Source organism: Myotis daubentonii, chromosome 4 (genome assembly GCF_963259705.1).
Source record: "Myotis daubentonii chromosome 4, mMyoDau2.1, whole genome shotgun sequence".
NCBI lineage: Eukaryota > Metazoa > Chordata > Mammalia > Chiroptera > Vespertilionidae > Myotis > Myotis daubentonii.
Window position 1 is genome coordinate 103,956,518 of NC_081843.1, and position 18,934 is coordinate 103,975,451.

The 18,934-nt window shown below is 44.4% G+C and overlaps 1 protein-coding gene across 3 annotated transcripts; it reads left to right on the forward strand.

Moving 5' to 3' along the window:
* Positions 1-228: 228 nt before the first annotated feature.
* On the forward strand, positions 229-18,301 carry ATPSCKMT (ATP synthase c subunit lysine N-methyltransferase). Of its 3 annotated transcripts, none has more exons than XM_059694794.1 (5): positions 229-285; positions 8,120-8,409; positions 9,570-9,707; positions 10,882-10,932; positions 18,078-18,301. In XM_059694794.1, exons 1-5 carry the CDS (start codon positions 267-269, stop codon positions 18,246-18,248), a joined length of 669 nt encoding a protein of 222 aa, XP_059550777.1. In that variant the 5' UTR covers positions 229-266; the 3' UTR covers positions 18,249-18,301. The 3 variants fall into 3 exon arrangements, with proteins under 3 accessions (XP_059550777.1, XP_059550775.1, XP_059550778.1); XM_059694792.1 differs by having other exon boundaries at positions 256-354; XM_059694795.1 differs by lacking the exon at positions 18,078-18,301 and adding an exon at positions 17,474-18,071 and having other exon boundaries at positions 256-354.
* The last annotated feature ends 633 nt before the right edge of the window (positions 18,302-18,934 follow it).

An 18,934-nucleotide genomic window follows, 5' to 3' on the forward strand; every position in this document is an offset into this window, starting at 1 on the left:
GCGGCCTTCGGAAATGTCTATCATCTGGGAAGCTGTGGGGGGGGGGCGTTGAATGTCACAGACGGGAACTTGGGAACCCACAAGTCGAGGGTAGGCAGAAATTAGTAATTTCGTGAAGTTATACAACGGAGAGTTTCTGGTGGTGGACCCCAAAAAGGAACCCATTTACTTAGAGCATTTTTCCCCTCCCTCCCTCCTACCCCGACTTCAAGTGGTATAATCCACTTCCGGGTTTTTTTTTTTTCTTCACTGCCGGAAATCTCGCGATGGAAGGAGGAGGAGGAGGTGAGGTTGGCCGGGCATGGCGGGCTCCTCGGGAGCTGGCGTAGATGCAGGCGCGCCGTGGGGCTCATGGTCGGTCGCCGGGGGTCTCCTCCACCCAGCACCGCGGGAGTGGGAGCAGCTGTTGTTGGGTGCACAGTTTCCAATCAGGCCCTCCGTGTCCCTCCTGCCTTCGGGGCCTGCCCGGGAGCCGTCTCGGGTCCGGGGCTGCGGGTGCCTTTGCTGGTATCTAGCTGCCAGGAACTGTCCCCCCGCGCCTTAAGGCGAATAAGTCACGCAGTGCTGGGCACGACCTTAATGTGACAGCGGTACTGGGGTCACACTGGCTGGGAATCGCAGTCCTGCCTTTTGACTGGCTGTGTCTCTGGGGCAGTAATTTTAATCCGCTCTCTGCCTCAGTTTCCTTGTCTGCAAAAATGGCAGTAACATTGTAGTACCTACCTTACACAGCTGCTACACGGACTCGGGGAGAACAGTGCCTGGATCTTAGCAAGCTCTGCCTGAGTGTTCGCCCGTTTTGTGAAAATGGGCCAGTAACTTGCCCTACGTCACACAACTGGCTCGTAAGCAAAATGGCACAGCCTTGCGCTCAGGTCCCGCTCTGAAGCCCTGCGGCTGCTGCCTCAGAAAGCCCTCTCATGGCAGCCCTAGCTAAGTGGTACCCGGTCCTCTGCATCCCTTACACTGCGTTCTCTTTAGAGCACTGGTCATGGCTAAATGCACTGAGTGGCCAGATTATTATGGCCACCTGACGTTTGTAGGCAAATTAGCTATAATTTCGCGCTGAAGTTGCTAGAGGGCCAGACCATTATAAACGTCTGAATAGCACAACATGCCTAAGTATCGTTGCTGATCAGGTTCATCCTATCATGTTGATGGCGTATTCCAATGGAGATGGCTTCTTCCGACAAGATAATGTGCCATGCCACGGTGCTCGGATTGTGCAGGAGTGGTTTTAAGAACATGAGGGAGACTTTACCTTGCTTAGTTGGCCCCCACAACCACCAGATCTCAATCCAATTGAGCATTTATGGGACAAAGCTGAAAGAGCCATCAGGCAGCTGGTTCCACAACCATCAAATCTCACAGAACTGGACAGTGCTATTCATCAGGCATGGTGTGAGATTCCTCGCATCCCCTTTCAGCATCTCATGGAGTCAATGCCAAGAAGAATCGCCGCAGTATTGAAGGCAAAAGGTGGCCCAACGAAGTACTGATGGGGTGGTCATAATAATCTGGCCACTCAGTGTATGTTATGGACTATTTGTTACGGGGTTCCAGCCTCCCTGCACCCCAACTGCTAAAGAACACGGACTTACCCCTGTTGTATGAGTCCTAGTCCTTATCAGATACTCAGATGCTGAAATGAATGAATGAGCTAGTTATACATGAGTCACCCTCCCTGAAAGTGGAGAACTGGCTTTGTCACTGGAGGGTTGGCGGTCATTTAACCTCTCCTAATGCGTGGCTCACTTATTCTCAAGACAGTGGTGATCCAAGGGCATTTTAGATTTTGGAGTCAGGTCTCAGTTCCCTTTAACTTGGCCAAGACAACATTTTCTTATTCAAAATGGTGAATTCTGCATTTCTTTTTCCTGTTAAAACATTTGGGGAAAAGAGGTTTTTCCTAGTATCATTAGGTGCTGAATAACCGAAGGATACAAATGACATTAAAGCTGTGTAAGAAAGGCTTCTTAAGGACCAAAAAAATACGTTAGAGGGACATGAAATATATGCTATAGTTTTTCAACTGGTATGTGAATGTAAGTATACAACAGGCCTCAAATACTGTGACATTAAAATATAAACTCCAGTTTAAACACATGTGGCAGATCACAATTCCAAACAGGCTTGTTCTTGTTTTCTGGCCCTTTCCCTTTTGCTTGAACTTAGACGAGAACCCTGTCTACCTTTCTTTTGTGTGTGTGCATGTAAGTCACTACCTCTACCGTTAAGTGACCCAGATCTGTCCCTGGAAATTTTTTTCACTCATTATCAGAAATCAGTAACTACGCAAGTATGGGGACACTGAAGTTCATCTCTGAGATCGTTACTTTCTTCTTTTTTAAAAAAATGTTTTATCTCTTCGGCTCATCTGGAGATTGCCATTTTTAAAAAATATTTTTAATTGATTTTAGATAGGCAGGGAGAGGGAGAGAGAAACATCAACGATGAGAGAGAATCATTGATTGACTGCCCCCTGCACGCCCTGCACAGGGATTGAGTCTGCAACCGGGCATGTGCCCTGACTGTGAATCGTGACCTCCCCAGGTCAGTGTTCAACCACTGAGCCATGCCGGCTGGGCGAATTCTTTACTTTCAAGGACTGATTCCCTCCAAGTGCTCAACAAAAACAGCCAGTGGCCACCATAGCTCTTATCTAATGGAATGGCTGAGTGTAGAAGTCTTTGTCATCTATTTATATCATAATAAATAATCTTAGGACTAAACATGTTCCATTGAAAGGACCTGAAGTTTGTAGAGATGATCTTGATTTTTGTTTTGAATCTCCAGGGACTGTTTTCACGGATAAAAGTAAAAATATTTTTTGAGTGGAAGTAACAGTGTAGCTATATATTGGATTTACACAGTAACTTCAAAAACTCATACAAGTTTCTGTTAAGTTAATAGACTCGTAGGTGTAAAAACTTGTGACAGGAAATTCAGTGAGTTCATCAAGAGATACATTGCTGCCGTTGTTGCCTTTCTTAAAGACACAGCGTAGTGACTTTGCTAAAAAACGTTCATCCCAGGGCACAAGAGTAAAACACACATTTAGCCTGCCGTCAAGGTCTCACGTTTGCCTTCCCATGCTATCTGCCACTCCTAGCCAGTGGTTCCCCACTTTTATGCCTTAGTTCCGAGGTTTCCTTCTCTTGCTAATATCCTTTTTCCATCAGCCTCATGCACCGCTCAAATTCTGTCTGTCAACATCTTCCGGTTCCATCATTGGAATCGCTTTCCTCCACCTTCCCCTATTTTCCCACAGCATTTTCTACACCTTATAGCATCTCTTAACAACCTGCCCGTGTATGTCTCAACTGGAGCTCTTTATATCTTTTGCTAATTAAATTGAAGGGTACAAATCTACACAGGTGAATTAGAACTTGGGTTATGTAATGGACTGTCTTCTGGCTTATGCTGACTAGAGAAACTGTCCATTAATGGACAAATGGATAAACAAAATGTAGTCTATACATACAAGGGAAGGGGGTCGGGGGTAGGGCGGGAAGAGTTTAACCAAAGATCTTATATACATACTAGAGGCCCGGTGCATGGATTCATGCACCGGTGGGGTCCCTCAGCCTGGCCTGTGGGGATTGGGCCGAAACTGGCAGTCCAACTTACCCCAAGGGGTCCCGGATTGCGAAAGGGTCAGGCCAGGCCTAGTTTGTCTATAAAAAGGAATAAAGTGCTGATACATGGTATAACCTAGATGAATCTTAAAAACATGCTAAGTGAAAGAGGCCCGTCACAAAAGACCACATACTATATGATTTCACGCCTATGAAAGCCCAGAATAGGAACTCTAGAGACAGAAAGTAGATTAGTGGTTTCTTAGGGCTAGGGAGTGAGGGGGAGGATAGAGGGGTGGTGATTGAAGGTCAAGGGGTTTCTTGAGGTATTGAAAATGTTCTAAAATTGACTGTGACATATCTATAAATGCATTGAAAATCTTTGAATTGTACACATTAAATTATATGGTATACTAGTGTCCCCATGCATGGATTAGTGCACATTGAAAGGAAATTAATTAGAAAAAATATTTTAATATCACTATTCACCCTTTCTTTTTTTTTTAATTAAATCTTTATTCAGATTATTACATTTGTTCCTTTTTTTCCCCCCCCATAACTCCCCTCCTCCCAGTTCCCACCCCACCCTCCGCCTTCACTCCCCACCCACTGTCCTCATCCATAGGTGCACGATTTTTGTCCAGTCTCTTCCCACATCTCCCACACCCCTTTCCCCCACAAGAATAGTCAGTCCATTCCCTTTCTATGTCCCTGATTCTATTATAATCAACAGTTCATTCTGTTCATCAGATTATTTATTCACTTGATTCTTAGATTCACTTGTTGATAGATGCATATTTGTTGTTCATAATTTGTATCTTTACCTTTTTCTTCCTCTTCCTCTTCTTAAAGGATACCTTTCAGCATTTCATATAATCCTGGTTTGGTGGTGATGAACTCCTTTAGCTTTTCCTTATCTGTGAAGCTCTTTATCTGACCTTCAATTCTGAATGATAGCTTTGCTGGATAAAGTAATCTTGGTTGTAGGTTCTTGGTATTCATCACTTTGAATATTTCTTGCCACTCCCTTCTGGCCTGCAAAGTTTCTGTTGAGAAATCAGCTGACAGTCGTATGGGTATTCCCTTGTAGGTAACTGAGTTTCTTTCTCTTGCTGTTTTTAAGATTCTCTCTTTATCTTTTGCTCTTGGCATTTTAATGATGATGTGTCTTGGTGTGGTCCTCTTTGGATTCCTTTTGTTTGGGGTTCTCCGCGCTTCTTGGACCTGTAAGTCCATTTCTTTCACCAGGTGGGGGAAGTTTTCTGTCATTATTTCTTCAAATAGGTTTTCAATATCTTGCTCTCTCTCATCTTCTGGCACCCCTATAATTCTGATGTTGGTACGCTTGAAGCTGTCCCAGAGGCTCCTTACACTATCCTCGCCTTTTTGGATTCTTTTTTCATTTTGCTTTTCCGGTTGGATGTTTTTTGCTTCCTCGCATTTCAAATCATTGACTTGATTCTTGCGCTCCTCTGGTCTGCTGTCGGGCGTCTGTATAATATTCGTTATTTCAGTCTGTGTGTGCTTAATTTCTAGTTGGTTCCCCAATATAAGATCGAGGGTCTTATTAGTTTTCGTGTAGATCTCATTAAGTTTATCGGCAGCTTCTAAACAGTTCTTGAGAGACCTTAAAAGTGTGGTTCTGAACTCTATTTCTTCCATTGACAATTTTGTCCTGTTTCTTTGTCTCCGCATTTTGTTATGCTTCCTTGGTGCACCCCCTAGTGGTCTTTGTTTGCAGTGTTATAGATAAATCTTGATTGTTGTAGCTAATTCCAGGGAGGGTTTGACCTCCAGGCCAAGTGGCTATGAGAATCAGCTGTGTCAGCAGTGAGAGAACTTCTGTCCTCTAGGGAGGTGCTAATCTAGCCTTTGCCTGAGGCTATCTGGCAAATGCCTCTGTGCAGGGCTTGGGCGGGGCGGGTCGCACAGGATCAACAGGGTGGGCCGGAGAGAGCAGTTATGGTGGCTCTCAGTCCTGTCCCAAGGGGCTCTGCCTCTCTGAGTCCCAGCACCCGCTGCAAAGCTCGGAGAGAAAGCTGCACTCGCTCTGACCGAAGCCAGACAGTCCCGCTTCTCCCGTTTGAGTCTGGGTCCCTAGAGACTCGCCCGGATCTGGAGCTCAGAGTCTGCGACTCCCTCCCGTTTGAAAACAACAACCGCGCCCTCCACCGCCAGCCCGCTCCGCGCACTCCGCACCTCAGAATTTGACTTCAGCACTGCGCCTCCTCTGAGTGTCCGTATGCGTTTCTCTTTCCTCCTAGTTGTAGGACTTCCACTCAGCCAGCGTTCCTGTGGTTCTGGGTGATGTCCCTTCCGTTTTTTGGTTTCACTTTTGAAGTAGTTGTTCAAAGCAGCAAACTCCGGCGTTAACCTATGCCGCCATCTTGGTTCTCCTCCACCCTTTCTCTATAATAGAAGTGTCAACTAAATTCATGATCAACAATGACAGATCAAAACACGCGGCAATTGGCGCCAGCAAGAGCTTTATATGTATGGCGCATGCGCAAGTCAACTTAGACTTTTATATATATTGAATACATTTGCTTAATTAGACCTGCTTTCTGATTTAGCTAAACTTTTTCCAGCCCAGTGAAGCACCCCAACTTCTCTTTCAGGTAATTGTCAGCAACACAGCAGTAAATATCAACACAAAGCAGATTATTATCAGATTATTATTGTAGATCAGCAGGGAGAACAAAGGGTAAAATTTTTAACTACAGCAGTGTTTGACTATATTCTGAACAGTGAGGAAACCTGAAGTCATTTTCAAGTTCCACCATTTCTTACTTCTTTTCAGTTGGGTCAAGTTTCTAAACTTTCTAAATCTCTGTTTTCCAGCTAATGAAAAGAAAATAGGATTCTACTGAGTCTCCTATCTACCTTCTCCAGGACTTCTGTGAGGACCAAATGAGATGAGGCACATGAAAATGCTTCACAAACATTTGGTCAAACTATAAAATGTTTGCACCTGGCTATAAAGCAAGTCGGGGTCTTGGGCTAAAGAAACTCCAAGGAGGCTAGTCCCTAGGGAGAGGAAGCTGGGGGCTGCTACGTGACATCATTACCTGGTGCCCACAGCGACCATTTCCAGGTTGGGTTGGGCTGTGGGCCCCATTTTGCACCATGGGGTCTTGGCAGCATTGGCTGCAATTTGGTGGGATGTCACTCTGGGGTGGTGGCAGGGCCTGCGTCCCACTTCGGGGAAACTGAGTGTTGGTTTGTCAGTGCCAGGTCCATGGTGCTGTTTATTTTTAAACTAGGGGCCCGGTGCACGAAATTCGTGCACTGGGTGGCGGGGGGGGGGGCGGGGAGTGTCCCTCAGCCCAGCCTGCCCCCTCTCTCATACTGGGAGCCCTCAGGCGTTGACCCCCATCACCCTCCAATCGCAGGATCGGCCCATTGCCCAGGCCTGACGCCTCCGCCAGAGGTGTCAGGCTTGGACAGGGGACCCCCATCTCCCCCTGATCACTGGCTCTGGCCCCCGCCCAGGCCTGCGGCCTCTGGCCCAGGAATCATGCCTGGGCAGGGGACCCCCATCTCCCTCTGATCGCTTGCTCCACCCCCCGCCCAAGCCTGACGCCTCTGACCCAGGCTTCAGGCCTGGGCAAGGGGACCATCATATCCCCCCAATCCCCAGCTCCGCCCCCCACCCAGGCCTGATGCCTCGGCCAGAGGAGTTGACCCTCATCACCCTCCGATCACCAATCACCGGATCGGCCCCTTGACCAGGCCTGAGGCCTCCGGCAGAGGTGTCAGGCCTGGGCAGGGGACCCCCAGCTCCCCGCGGTTGCAGGCTCCGCCCCTGCCCAGGCCTAACGCCTCTGGCCTAGGCGTCCGGCCCGGGCAGCGGGGACCCGCAGCTGCAGCGGCCCCGTGATCGTGGGCTCCGCTTTAGGCCCAGGCAAGGGACCCCTAGCTCCCGGGACTGCCAGCTTCGACCGTGCCCAGCTCCCATCGCTGGCTCCACCCCTACTTCCTGTTATCACTGGCCAGGGCGGAAAAGGCACCTGATTCTCTGATCATGGCTGGGGGGCAGGGCTAAGGCGGCCCCAGGACCGCCTTTGCCCTGCCCCCCAGCTCTTAGCTCCCCCCTGGGTTTCCGATCACTGTCAGTGGCAGGGGGCTTCTTCCTGCTTTCCCTTTCACCTCCCTGCATTGTGCCTACATATGCAAATTAGCCGCCATCTTGTTGGCAGTTAACTGCCAATCATAGTTGGCAGTTAATTTGCATATAGCCCTGATTAGCCAATGAAAAGGGTATCGTCGTACGCCAATTACCATTTTTCTCTTTTATTAGTATAGATGGCCAGTGTGCATCATGGCAGCTCCTGCATTGAGCATCTGCCCCCTGGTGGTCAGTGCGTGTCATAGCTACCAGTTGGAGGGAAGGGCAGATATTTAGCCTTTTATATATGTAGATGAACTATATCTCAAGAAAGTTGTTAAAAATTACTGATCCCCTTCTCCTCCATGATGGTATTGAGAATAATAATAGCAGCTACTGCTTGCTCATCACTTACTGCTTGCTCTCAATCTAGGTACACCCCTGGAAACACTTAAAGAAGAAGGTCAGCCAGGATATGTTCTTCCTACAAGTCTTGAAGCCAATGGTTTGAAGAAGAACAGTTGGGGCTTCTTAATTACTGGGATTGTTGGTGGGACACTGGTGGCTGTGTATGCTGTGGCCACTCCATTTATAACGCCGGCCCTCCGAAAAATTTGCTTGCCTTTTGTACCCGCAACTACAAAGCAGATCGAAAATGTTGTGAAAATGTTGCAAAGCAGAAGAGGACCTCTGGTGGACATTGGCAGTGGCGACGGTCGGATTGTGAGTTATGCTAAGACGTTTTAAGGTTTGGCGTCAGAATTGTTAATATTTCTCTTTCACATTTCTTATGAGGTTTATGCAAAACTTGCTAAACCTGACATTTTAGTAAAGTGGTCGTTTCATTTTTATGTTTGTTTGGCTAAACTATCAAACCCTCCAGCATGAATGAATTTGGAATGTAATTTTCTCAGGTTTAATTTTTTTTTTTAAAGGAGAAAGTGCTCTGTAGATATGCCAAGTAAAAAATAACCAATAATTGGTAATTATGAAAGTGCCTGTTAAGAAATGGGCCAATAGAGGTGGCATAACTAGAAGAAACATGGAGTTTCACTGTTTTACATTTTGCACTATAAATGTTTGCTTCTACACTTATCTATACTTACACATGTATAGTTCTTATGGGGTAACAGAGAGTTAAAATAACGCCCACTTTTTGAAAGGGAAAGATCAGCCTTTTAGTGACCTCAATCTCCCCCCTCCACCCCTTCATCCTTCCACCCCTCCACCCCCATGGGAAGCTGTTTAACTTACTCAGGGCCACTGATTGGCAAACAGGTGTCCCAAATCAAGTTCCTCCATGGACAATGATGAGCTGAAAAGTGAGGTAGTAGTAGTCAAGGCTGGTATTCTGGAAACATTTAGTGTGGAGACGAGCAGGCCATGATGCTTTCACTAGCCCCCGACCACATAGGCCCTGCAGTTTCATCATGGTGACCAGGAATAATCAGTAAGAGGTTAGAAAGTGCCTTGTGTTTTTAAGAAATGAGATATATATGTTAATCAGGAGGACATTTTAAAATCCAGATTTGAATGCTTTGCATGTGCGAATAGTATCTTTTTGGTTTCTCAGAAAATGGTGTGTCTTTAAATGGTGTCTTGAACAAAGGAGGTGCCTTTTGATTGTTTTTTTATGATTATAGACCATAAATAGGAAATATTCATATCATTTTCCCAGGTAAGTTGCTTTTCTTTTTTATTTATTTTTATAATGTATGTATTTTTATTGTTGACAGTATTACACTGTCTCCCATTTCCCATCCCCCTCTCTACCCACCTCTGTCCAGCCCCTTCCCATTCCCTCAGGTCTTTACCTCCCTATTGTCCGTGTCCACGGGATGTTTTTCTTTTTATCTTGAATAAATACCGGCCTCTTTCTGCAGGTGATAGCAGCAGCAAAGGAAGGATTCACAGCTGTTGGCTATGAATTAAACCCATGGCTAGTTTGGTACTCCAGATACCGTGCATGGCGAGAAGGGGTACAGCACTTGGCCAAATTTTATATTTCAGATTTGTGGAAGGTATGTAAGGCAGAGAGCAGTCCTAGGAAACTCAAACCGAAACTTTCTAATTCATAATTAGTATTGCAAACTGAAAAATGTATAAAAGAAAAAGAAATAAAATACAGGTGTACTTAGCATAATGAAATATGAACACCTTTTAAATGAATAGGTTTGCAAATTGACTACTTTAGAGTATAAGCTTAAGATTTAAGATTTTTAAAATCTCATTTGGAAATCTTATAAATTGTAACATAGGCATTCACTGATTAATATTGTTCTTGGTAAATGAGAGACTTTCGTGTGTGTGTATGTTGTGTGTGTGTATGTGTATGTTGTGTGTGTGTGTAGAGAGAGAGGCAGAGACAGGTGCAAAGAAAAGAAAGAATCTACCAACCGTGCTGTTATGGACCATCCTGGTCTTCATAAAGTGCAAGATACTTCAAAGTTTATTTGTACTCTAAAAAAATTGCCCTGTAATTTTGCTTTAGGAATGCTCCATAAAATGCTTTTTCTTGAATAAGAATTTTCCTTTGTAATGGTGTCATCAGTAGCCTATAAAAATTTACTTGAGTTTTTGCTTGCATTTTTTATACCATATATACATAAATGATCTCTCGGTAGAGTAAATAAGACTTTTATAGGGCAATAAGAATTTTGACTGGCAAAGCACTTTTCCCTCTAGCTTTTCAACTAAAGACCACTTTATTGCATTTTTTTACTTAGTATTTTAGAGAAGAGGATTGGGACTAGAATTTTAAGGATGGTTCAACATAAAAAACCAGTAGTCTGAGATCCCTTGAGTTCTTGCAAAGCTACTTTGGTGTAGAGTAGAGTGGGAAAGTGTGGACCAGGGCCACAGATGGCCCAGGGCCAGCTGGCTCAGCCACCAGCTGGTCATTGGTGAGTCATTGGTGTTTCTGACGGATGACAGATGGCCCCTGGGGCAGGCCCTTCGTGGAGTTGCTGTGAGGATGAGATGACTTATGGGGAAGCATTTGGAAAGCTGGTGGATTGAACTAAAATGCACAAACATGTGCACATGGTATTTTTTCCTTTGTGAAATCTAAAAGGGGCCACTCTGTGAAAACCTATGATTTGGTGAAATGTGAAGTTGCTACTCATCTTGAAACAAAAGTTAAGCTGGGTGTTTGGCTTTTAAAAATTAATCTATGAATCGTTTCCTCTCTTTTAGGTTACTTTTTCGCAGTACTCAAATGTCGTTATTTTTGGGGTGCCTCAGATGGTGAGTATGCCCTCTCCTGTCCCTTGTATGTTTGGTTTTAGGTCATGAAGGCCCTTACAGCATAACAGATCACCTCTCTATGGCCTGCTCACCCAAATGCAAGGTGACTGCCTCCCAGGTAGTCTGAGGGGACACGGGGTTTCAGTTTATTGGTAAAAGGTTAATCATCACAGATTCAGTGTTATCTTTAAACTCTTGCTTCAGATAAAATCTCAATTATCCATCTAAGCCCTAAAAATTCCAGACTGAAAACTGCTTTATGAGCGCGCAGTGTCTAATGTGGCTGGAGATTTTCACGGTCGCTCACTTCCATCCAGCTGAAATCACTCGGGAAAGTTAATGGGATGTTCCCTTTGAATTGATCACCCCTCTGATTTTGCACTCAGACGATTTTCAGGGCAGATGAGCGCTGACTAGTTTTAATTGACCTCAGATGACTGATTCGTTCTGAGCTTTGATTATCTACTTTCCAAAGTGAAAGTACCGCAGCATTGCACTGAAAGTGGTCCTAAATTTAGCCTTTGGAAAGATGACCAGAATGGGATGCGTTTGTTGTAATTGTTGGTTTACAGACCATGGAAAGAAATCCCGGTTCACTTTTCAAAGTCTGTAATTGTAGCCATAATAGTCTTGGCGAAATTGGATGTTTCCTGAAATACACTATAAAACTGATATGGTTTTCAGTTAAAAGAACGGGAAAATTTTTTTTCTTTTGGTGTTTTTTTTTTAATTCACATCTTAGTTGTTGTACAAGAAGTTTTAATGCTTAAGAAATTTATCCTCACCACTAGACTCTTTAGTGCAATGCCATTTTCTTTCTTTCTTTCTTTCTTTCTTTCTTTCTTTCTTTCTTTCTTTCTTTCTTTCTTTTGCCATTTTCTTTTATTTTTGGAAGTCAATTTAGAAGGGTTTTGTTATATATTCTTGAAAGTAACAGAATTCTATATGTTTGTAATTTTTGGCAAGCCTACATATAGCTGAAACCTGGGTGTCTGCAGGTTTGTTATAGAAATGAAAAGAGGTAGAAGGGCATGATCCTTGGCCATTAAAAACAAAACAAACCAAAACTATTCAGGACCATCGGATTGCTATGGAATTTGATATTTACTAGTTATGATGTTTGGACAGTCCTTCAGAATAATTAGCATTTGGAGGCAAATAACTTTAATTTGAAATCCAAGCTTTCCAAAAATAGAAATTGATATTTATTCGGCTTCCACGCAGTGTGGAGAGGCTGGATGATGGCCTGAGATGTGGACTTATGAAGCCACAGCCGCTGTGTCCCTGTGGGGGGCAGCAGTGGCCTTTGGTAGTCACTGTCACCGCATAACCTGCGGGCTCCGACTCCTTGAGCTTCTCTGACTTACTTGAAGTATGGTCAGTTTTTGGAGCTGTTCACCCAGAGGAAATAAGAGTCCTATTATTTTGATGGATGCTTCTGCAATTATTGTCCTTTCTTCTGTACACAGAGACATTCTTAAGTAAGGAACTTGTAGTATTGCACTGTTGCCAAGAAAATTGGGAGCAGCTGAAATGCAGGCAGCACCCACACTCCTGGAATGGCAGACTCAGCCACCTAGCAGGTTCTCATGCAGGTGGATCAGTCACAGGTGCAGAGGGCCCAGGTGGATCTGTTGGCCTGGAGCCCAATTTCAGGAGTGGAGGGCCCCGCTTTCCGCCATTATCAAACTTTGCTTACGTGGAGGATGTGAGCGGGGAGGGAGAGAACTGGCTGGGGACCCAGGGGCCAGGTCTGCCCTCAGTGAAGTGAGTCCTGAAAAGTCCTTTTATCTATCTGGGCCTTATCACTCACTCTTCTATTAAAATGCATTTCCCTTCCCTGAGCACTGGTCAGTATTCTGGTCATGCCCTGGTGGCTCGGCACAGCCAGTGTGGCATGAAACGTTTCCCGGGGCAGCTGAAGCACACACAGGTCATGAGAGAGCCAGGAGGACCCTTAGGGAACTTCAGAAGTAGAAACTCTAGCGTTATAAATCCTCACCCTGCTTCTGATAGTGGACTGATTATTCCCAACAGCTCTTTGCAGTCATAGCTCGAAATTAGCGGTGCCCTAACATTTCAACACTGGTGTGTGTCTGAATTACGAGAGTGAGGAATCCCACTGGACCTGGTAAATCCTGTAGTAGGTTGTAAATTCCCACATTTAAGACTAGCTTATCCACCAAGAGAATCTTTTGAAAATGTGGAACAGATCATGTGTGTCCTTGTTTAAAACCCTTCTGTGGCTTCCTGCTGCTTAAAAGCGGTGAGGATAAGGCCTACACCCTCCGCATGGCCCGAGGCCTGGCTTGGAGTGGCCCCTGCTTCCCTCAGCTGCCTGTGCCAAGCCCCTGTTTTCCTCTCGGGCCCTGGGCTTTGCTGTGTGTGTGGCTGTGTCCTTCCTCTGATTTCTAGTCCCCCAGCTCAGGGCCTAGTTGGTGAACACCTGTTGACCACTCATGGTCCAGTGGCTTTTCCACTGAGAATGGTCCCTGATCGCCCCATGGCACAAGCTCCAGTGTCCTCTATTTTTCACTCGTACAGTGCCTGTTGCCTCTCCTTACGTGAGTCATTGCACATTTCCCGTGTGATGGTGTTGGCAGCGTTTGCAGTGGGCACTGTACTACCAGCTCGAGACTGAAGGCTGGCCTGTTTTGCTGTCGGACCTCCAGCATGGCAGCACCCAGCAGAGGGCAATAACCCCACCGGAAGTATTTGTTAAATGGATAAATAAATATGGTATAAATACCCATTAAGTACACTTCCTCCAGTGGGCTATTCAATTTCATAACTTCAAAGAATGACTAATTTAATTTTAGTTGTGAATCCTGTTTTGAATTGATGAATGAAAATATTATCAGCATGTTCTGATGAAGAAAAACCATTCATGATTGAATTATTTATTCTTCATTTATTCATTTGACCAGTATTTATTCAGGGCCCACTTGGAATACCTTAGTGAATAAAGGAGAAACACATCCCTGCCCCAGGTGCTAATATGCTAGTGGGAGGCAGAGATCGGGATGCTTATGTAAAATATATCGAGCCGAAACCGGTTTGGCTCAGTGGATGGAGCGTCGGCCTGCGGACTGAAGGGTCCCAGGTTCGATTCCGGTCAAGGGCATGTGCCTGGGTTGCGGGCACATCCCCAGTGGGAGATGTGCAGGAGGCAGCGGATCGATGTTTCTCTCTCATCGATGTTTCTAACTCTCTATCTCTCTCCCTTCCTCTCTGTAAAAAATCAATAATAAAAAAAAAATATATAAAAATATATATCAATAAAAAAAATATATATAAATATATATATATATGTATATATATATATATATATATATCGAGCAAGAGAGGGGATATGTGCTGTGGGGCAAGCTAAAGCAGGAGAGGGATGGGGCAGAGACAGTGTTCCTGAAAAGGGGTTATTGGAGGTGAGCGTGGGAGCTCTGTGTCTGTCCGGAAGAAGGGAATAGCATTTCAAACAGGAACAGCCACTTTAAGGAAGCTGGGATGTGTGTGCCTGTTGGGTTCCGGGAGCTTCAGGGAGGCGGGTGTGGCAGGGGCAGGGTGAGTGAGGGGAGCTGGGGAGAGGTGAGGTCAGAAAAAGTAGAGCTGGGATGGGAAGGACCCTGGGCCCTTGTAAGGCGGTAGCGGTCGTGGGTTTGAGCAGGGGCATGGAGGATCAAAGTGGACTGGGGCTGAAAAGGATCATAGGCTGCCCTGGGTGAGAAAGAGCAGTCAAGGTCGGCTCCCAGGTGTTTGGCCTGAGCAGCTGGAAGTTGCCATTAGTGAGCTGGGAAAAGTGCAGGAGGAGTGGCTTGGAAGATCAGGAATTCTGGGTGGCATGTGATGTGTGAGATGTGTGTGGGAATTTCAGGTTGGTAGTGGTGGATAGAGGGGTCTGGGGCTCAGGAGAGAGGGCTGGAGATCAGGTTTTTAGGCACCAGCGCCCAGAGGGAGTTGAAGCAGAGGAGTGGCTGAGGTCACTCATGAAGGAGAAGAGCCGTCCAAGGCCTGAGCCCTGGCCTCTGACTGATGAGGGGCACTCAGCAAAGGACTGGAGAGGAGGGGCTGGGAGGTTGGAAGTGAGGGTGGGCAGGGCTGTTACCTGGAAGGCAAGTGAAGCCAGTGCCTTAGGGAAGAGGGGTGATGAAGGGGTTCCTAGCTGCCTGTGGCCATGCTAATTTGTCTGATATGCCTTTGCGCTGGTTTCAATTTATGTTTAAAGTTTTGAAGATGTAATTAGAATAGAATATGATGAGTTCGTGTCACTTTGAAACCTATAATTGTATGAATAAGTTTGAATTCCATTAGACATACATGACATATCACAGCTTCTTTTTGTGTGTGATATCAAGACCCTGATTTGTTGCATATTTATGTGTAATTTAGTCAGTTAATTTCTTATGATTGAAATAGCTCCCTTTCATTTTTAGGTTTATCTTGACTTAGCATATGACATTTGGAAATAAAAGAGAAAAGAATAATGATAATATGAATACATTTACAATTATCCTTTTTATGAACAAAATTACCATAAGAAACCCCTGATATTTTGGAAAAAGATTCTTTGCTTATTTAATTTTTCCCTCAAGGAACAAAACTTTTTTTTTTTTTTTATAAACTCATCTTTTCCTGGCTGTTAAAAGAATAGAAATATTTCATCCTTAATGGAACTTATTCTCTGTTATCTTGGTATTGATGCTAATGAAGAATTAAATTCTGGCTCACGTAGCCATACTAGTACATCATGTAGAGGAGTTTTTCCAAGCTACTTCTTAAAGGTATAAAACCTTCATAGAAGTACTGTCAATTTTTTTTGTCTCTACTTACTTTAGAACTTGATTTCTAAATACCATTTCCCACTCAGAGGAACCAGGAATGTTTGAGAAATGGCTGATCCCAGGGCTGAGGAAGGGAAGATACAAAAGGCCAGGGCTCAGCACATTTTTGTTGAGCCCGAATGTAAGGAAGTGCTCAAGATATTTGATGGGGGCATGTCCAAAGGAAAGAGCAGCCAAGCTGGGATGATTTGAGCACTAGCATAAATGGGACGGTAGTGGATTATCACCCATTGAATGAAGTAATCTGGTTCATCCTACAGTGATAGCGAGCTAGGTAGAAAGAGAGAAGGGAAAGCTGTTTCTTGCAGTAGAAACTGGTTTGGCTCAGTGGATAGAGTGTTGGCCTGTGGACTGAAGGGTTCCAGGTTCAATTCTGGTCAAGGGCACATGCCCAGGTTGCAGGCTTGATCCCCAGTAGGGGGCGTGCAGGAGGTAGCCAATCAATTATTCTCTCATCATTGATGTTTCTATCTCTCTTCCTCTCTGAAATAAAAAAAAAATAAATATTTAAATAAATAAATAAAAGAGACAAAGAAACATTACAGCTAAATGCAATGTGGAATCCCAAACTGGGGGAAAGTCCAAGTTGAGACATTTGACAAAATTGGAATGTTACTATTGGAATTATTTTATTGGAATATAATGCTAAATTTTCTGAATGTGGTACCTATGCCGGGGGGTATTTTTTAGAAAATATTTTCTTAGAAAACGTTGTACTATCCTATATAATAAAAGCCTAATATGCAAATTGTCCCCTCGACCAGAAGTTTGACCGCTCACTATAATGTGCACTGACCGTCAGGGTGTGGTGCGGAACATGGCGGGCGTCAGCAACGCAACGCGCCGTTACCTCTCGCCGACTACCTGGGGGCATGGGTGATGGGGACAAAGGTACAGTGAGAATGTGGGGTGTCTGCTGAGCTCGCTCTCACTCCCCCTGCTACCCTCCCCTGGGATGCCAGGGCTCGTGCCGGGAAGCCCCTGTGCTCAGGTGCCGGGCACCCCGCACCCGTGTGGTGTCTTCTGGTGAGCTGGGCCGCAGCTGCCGGGACCGCAGGGGCCCGTTGGGTTCCCCGTGGGTTCATGCAGGAGCTGGTCAGTGGGGCCGACTGGGAGAGAGTGCGCTGCCCATCTGGCTTCATGCGGCACCACTGGGCAGCCCAGAGGCCCACGCTGCGCCCCAGCCTGTGGCGTCTGGCTGCGCTCACTGCATCTCTGCGTGGGAACTTGGGCGCTGTGACTCAGGTGGAGGCGGGGCGTGTATGGGCCCCGGGACCCAGGTGCTGCCTAGGCCCGCCTAGGGCCCAGAGGTCAGCTGGAACCTGCCCTTCCAAGCCAGATGCTCATGCTTCCATGGCTGGCCAGGCCTAGGGATCGCATCTGTGCACGAATTTTGTGCTTTGGGCCTCTAGTCAAGGAATAAAGGAGCATGTTGTATGCAACCTATTCTCCAATTAGAAAACATGTTTATGGAGAGGGGAAGAGGGCAAATCTGGTAAAGCAAATGTGACAAATTTTTCTTGCAGCTTCTCTGTAAATTTGAAATTATTTCAAAATAAAAAGGAGAGTGAAAAAATATTCTCAGGAGGTGAAGGTGGTAATCTGTTTTTAGGACCTGAAGATAAACTTTAAGTGATTGCTAATTTGCTGATATAATTACAGTGTTATTATTTTTAGCAAACAGTAAAATGCTTTCTCTACAGGTAGATTGGCAGTACTGTAAGATGAAAAGAGAATTTTACAGTTTGTTATGTTGACTATCAAAAAATCAATTATCAGTTTATTTTTAAAACTATAAGATATTATATTTCAAGTTGGTAGAGTATGTATTTTTATAGTCTTATCATTCTATATTTCCTTGAATCTAGATGCTATTGATTTTAAGATGCATTTTTGCTATTGAGAAAGAAAAAAATATTGCCAATTATAATTCTAAGACAATGTCAATGGTAAGTTGTTGAAAATGTGGGAAAATATGTTAAATAGTAGAGACAGAGTAGATTGAAATGTTTAGATAAATAATTTAAATCTGCTTCTCATTTTAATGATTGCCACATCGTGATTTTAGTTAGAAAACGAGAAATCTGTGATACATATCTGCTAAAAATGACATATTTCATAATTGATACTAGAAGATGTCTTTATAACTGTTGTCAATGCGACTTCTGTTTTTTGATGGATTGTTTGATAATGTACTTCTGCCCTGAAGTGGTCTTTATTGCAATTAGAAGTTTTTGCACAGGTGTTTTCAGGGACTCGAATACAGAAGGACATTTGAGAATCAATAGTGACTGCCGTTCTCCACAGATGCTGCAGTTGGAGAAGAAACTGGAACTTGAACTTGAGAGTGATGCTAGAGTCATCGCTTGCCGGTTCCCTTTCCCACACTGGACCCCCGCCCAGGTCACCGGAGAGGGGATAGACACTGTGTGGGTTTATGACATGAGTATGTTTAAAGGGAGTGAGAAGAGGCCCTGAAGATGGATGCATTTCCAGTCGGTCATTCGAATATAAAATTTATTGGGAGTCTTTTTCTGTAGTGTTGGTGGTCTTTGATTTTATAGAGACTTATAGCTGTGTGTTTAGCGAAGAGTATATTTTTGTTTGGCATGGCATGAGAAATTATTGTTACTTCCCTTACTTTTTGGAGAAAACAAACAAGTTAAGAATAGCAGGTAGATTTAAAGTTCCCTTTCATGGTATATTTTAAAAAATGTGCTTATAGCTTTTCATGCACTTAGATGTGTGAAAATATGGATAAGTGATAGATGTTGATGGGTGGGAAAGATGTGGATAGCTGTTCACATGATAAAGAATACGATTTAATGCCACAGATGAGAGAAAACAATTTTAAAGAGGTATGTATTAGTAAATGTTTGCAGTTTCCTATAACTTTATTCATACTCAAGATTTGTCTTTCTTCTTTAGACATCATGGCAAAATTAATTTTATAAGGGATTTAGAGAGGCATTTATATTTTATAACATTTATTAGGAATACTTTGTTTCTAGGCTAGTAGATGACTGTATTTTATTGACTCTAAGATGTATATGTATGTGTATACATATTTTAATGTTTCTGAAATTGAGAGGTTTCTTCCAACAGATGGTGTTTTATAGCTGTAATGGGCAGCATTGTACCTAGTCAACCACCATTGATAGATC

Bases quoted from the DNA above. Each gene is read 5' to 3' on its own strand.
- ATPSCKMT (XM_059694792.1), top strand. From the start codon at position 330: ATGCAGGCGCGCCGTGGGGCTCATG. The intron at 355-8,119 runs GTCGGTCGCCGG...CTCTCAATCTAG, and splicing joins GGCGCGCCGTGGGGCTCATG to GTACACCCCTGGAAACACTT. The intron at 10,933-18,077 runs GTGAGTATGCCC...CGTTCTCCACAG, and splicing joins TTTTTGGGGTGCCTCAGATG to ATGCTGCAGTTGGAGAAGAA.